We start from the raw sequence: 3,289 nt of genomic DNA, 5'->3' as shown, positions 1-3,289 counted from the left end.
TTGACGATCCATTTATTTTTTTTATTTTTATAAACCTGAGGCCACTTATTTGCGACGCGTAAGTTGACGTCGCAAGTCCGTAGTTAATACTATTTGCGACGCGCTTAAAGCGTTGTATATAATCGACCAAACATTTACAACGCCACTTTGTTGCGACGCGTTGCTACCCGTCGCAGGCCTGTCGTAAAAGGACTATTGCGACGCTTTTAGCCGCTTTCGCAACGCTTTTTGTCCGTCCGAAAAGGCCCATTTTTTTGTAGTGTGGGGTGTTAATTCAATTATTTTGGTAAATTTAATTTGTTGGGTGGAAGTTCTTGCACGGGGAGAGTAGCAAAGTGAAAGAGAGAAGGGTAGAAGAGTCACTTTCTCACTATAGCATTGCTCGTTAATTTGTGCCTAATTAATCAAAATATTTTATTGAGGTTCAAAACAATAATCGATCACTGATATATGACTAACTTACAAAGATTTCATTGATTTTGAATAAATAATTTTAGCTCCAAATTCCTTTACTTTCTCACACAGTACGTAATCCGGATATATATCTATATAGGATCGGTATCAAATTTAAATATACCAATACCGCAAGGAGTTAGTTCTCTCGCTAATTTTAATCCCTTGTTTCACAAGTAAGCCCTTAGATGTGTTGGACTTAATCTCTAACCGGACTACAAGAAAACCGATAACTCTAACTTAGTCTTTAGCCTATATATACCATTCATATGTTCGTATGATCAGAACTCCAAAACCAACAAGATCGTCTTTAAGGAGCAATGGATTCGAAAGCAAAACGCCAAACTCCTCCTGGAGATAGGATCAGTGAATTACCGGATGCAATTCTTTGTCACTTACTTTCGTTCCTTCCAACTTTACATGCCGTGCGGACCACGATTTTGTCTACAAGATGGAACAACGTATGGTGTACCAGTGCTCCCATTAGCCTACAGTTTGATAGCAGAGATTTTTCTTCTGGACCTCAACAACAAACGAGGTTTATGAGATTTGTTGACTGCGTGATTAAATTATGCGGCTCATCATGCAACATTAGAAGACTATGTCTTCACTGTCACTCTTTCGCTTTCAAAGATGAAGATTTCTCTCGCATTCATAGATGGATATCCACTGCCATAAAAAACAATGTCATTGACCTTGATCTTTATTTGTTTAGTAATAATAATTATGATTCCTTCGAGAAATTTGAAATGCCTCCTAGCGTTTTCCAGTGCAGATCATTGGTGAGTCTGAAGTTGGACACAAATTGTCTTACCTATAGTCCATCTACATCAGGTTGTTTCCCAAGCCTCAAGTACCTTCATGTTACGTTTCGGGACTATATTAATGAGAGAAGGGTAAAGATCTTTCTGAACTGCCCTGCTCTTGAAGATTTGACTATAGTTGAAAACGTGGGTGGAGATGTTTTGGAACTTAACATCTCCGCACCTCAGCTGAAGACGTTAACAACTGATAATCTCGACTGCAAGTTTTTCGTTGATGCCCCGAGACTTGAAAACCTCAATGTCAACATCGATTGGCCTTCTTTGACGTCGAATTATGTTTTGGACAATTCTAAATCTTTGGTCAAGGCCAAAGTTCACGTCAAATATATAGCACCAAAACATAAGCATCGATATCCATCTTATGTTCCCAATATATCTAAGTTACTTGCAGGTACTTCAAGTGTTAAATATTTAACATTTTTAGCTCCTCAGTATCTGGAAGCACGCTATCTGCCGGATTATGAGAATCTGAACCAACTGGAGTTAGATCTTCGTTGCTTTTGCTGGGACCTTGTAATAGAGTTGCTCAAGAAATGTCCTAGTATGAAACACTTGATCTTAAACCTTCATCGTACGGCATGGAATCACGATTACAAGCCAGTCAATCCACCAACGCTTGTGCCGGGGTGTCTCTCGTCACACCTTAAGACTGTCTCTATGCGTGGATTCCACGGAGAACAGGAGGAGGTTCAAGTGCTCAAGTACTTGTTAAACTACGGTGAGGTTTTGAATAAGATTACTATTTCTACAAGGAATTTCGTAGGTAATCCCGCATGTCTTACAAAAGAGGACTTGTGCAAGGAAATTTTGTTGTTTCAAAAGGGTTCAGAGACATGCCAAGTTGAAGTTATCTAGAAGAATGCAAGCAGTTTTAGCCTCTCTGGTAAGAGAAGGGCCGGGTTCGTATACTCTCAAAGTTGTAATTTAGACATCATGATATTTTCTTATTGTGAATGCAATTACGCTCCAAAAGCGTTTTAATTTTTATAAATAAATGTGAACTAGAGATTCGTGCAACACACATTTTTCGAGAGTTGTATATATATATATATATATTAGATTCACATTTTTACGTGGACATGTTGTCATGACAAATATTATATGACGTCCTATTTAGTAAAATCTAAATTCTGAAAATTGTTGAGGCAAATTTGGAAAACAATATAACAGCCGGCCTCGTAATCATCATCTTTTTACCACCTTTTGTTTTTCTTGTTTCCTAATCTATTTACAATAACAAGGAGAACATGATTCCTTAATTCTAGGCTAATTACAACATAAGAAGCCATGTTGGACAAAGGACTAAACCCTAGCTTTGTATTGTACCTGGAGTAAAACTCTAAACCCTAGTTGACTAGAGGATTGGACTTGTGTTGATGGGATTCCCGATAGCCTCCAATCTCTCAATCGAGAGAAAAGGATGTAAAACTATTGCGATATGGATATCGCTTGGTCCATGCTGAATTTTTGGTAAAATGTCGAGTGGAGATCCACATCCTGTGTGTACGTGCTTTTGACCAAGCGAGAGAAAAGGATTGACTCCTCCTCGAGGCTTCATTTGTCAGTGATAGAATGGAATGACTAAACGCACCGTCTTTGAGTTTGCACTCAATCCGAATTAAGCCCAATAACATCTTCGGCACACGGGGCAAAAGCCCAAAATCATAACTTGACAGAAATAAGTTTGGATTAGGTCCAAACATAGACTTTGATTCTAACCCCAAATCCTTGCGGCATTTGTTTTCCATTTTCTTTCGTTGACATTTCGGGACGGTTCGTGAACGACTTCATCAAAACTCCATTTAATAATTAATAGTGGAATGTTTTTAATAAAAAAAAAAAAAGTAAACATTCTGAAAATTACAATTTTTTCCTGGAATAGATTCATTCTTGAAACGTTTCTAACTAAGGAATGTTAATTGACACACCCCGACCCAGAGTGTTAACTTGAATTCCGAATCGAGCTATGTCGGCCGAAGTCATAAAGTGTAGCGAGGTGGAAAATGTGAGTA

General features: G+C 38.2%; 1 protein-coding gene across 1 annotated transcript; it reads left to right on the top strand.

Annotated features, from left to right (window-relative positions):
* Positions 1-773: 773 nt before the first annotated feature.
* LOC137739212 (F-box/FBD/LRR-repeat protein At5g22660-like) lies at positions 774-2,132 on the top strand. The gene has a single exon (XM_068478760.1). The coding sequence runs from the start codon at positions 774-776 to the stop codon at positions 2,130-2,132; it is 1,359 nt and encodes a 452-aa protein (XP_068334861.1).
* The last annotated feature ends 1,157 nt before the right edge of the window (positions 2,133-3,289 follow it).

Source organism: Pyrus communis, chromosome 7, assembly GCF_963583255.1.
Source record: "Pyrus communis chromosome 7, drPyrComm1.1, whole genome shotgun sequence".
NCBI lineage: Eukaryota > Viridiplantae > Streptophyta > Magnoliopsida > Rosales > Rosaceae > Pyrus > Pyrus communis.
The sequence above is the reverse complement of the archived record's forward strand: the minus strand, read 5'-3'. Positions and strand labels throughout refer to the sequence as shown.

What these genes read in the sequence shown, in the direction of transcription:
- LOC137739212 (XM_068478760.1), top strand. Translation starts at nt 774, where the DNA reads ATGGATTCGAAAGCAAAACGCCAAACTCCTCCTGGAGATAGGATCAGT.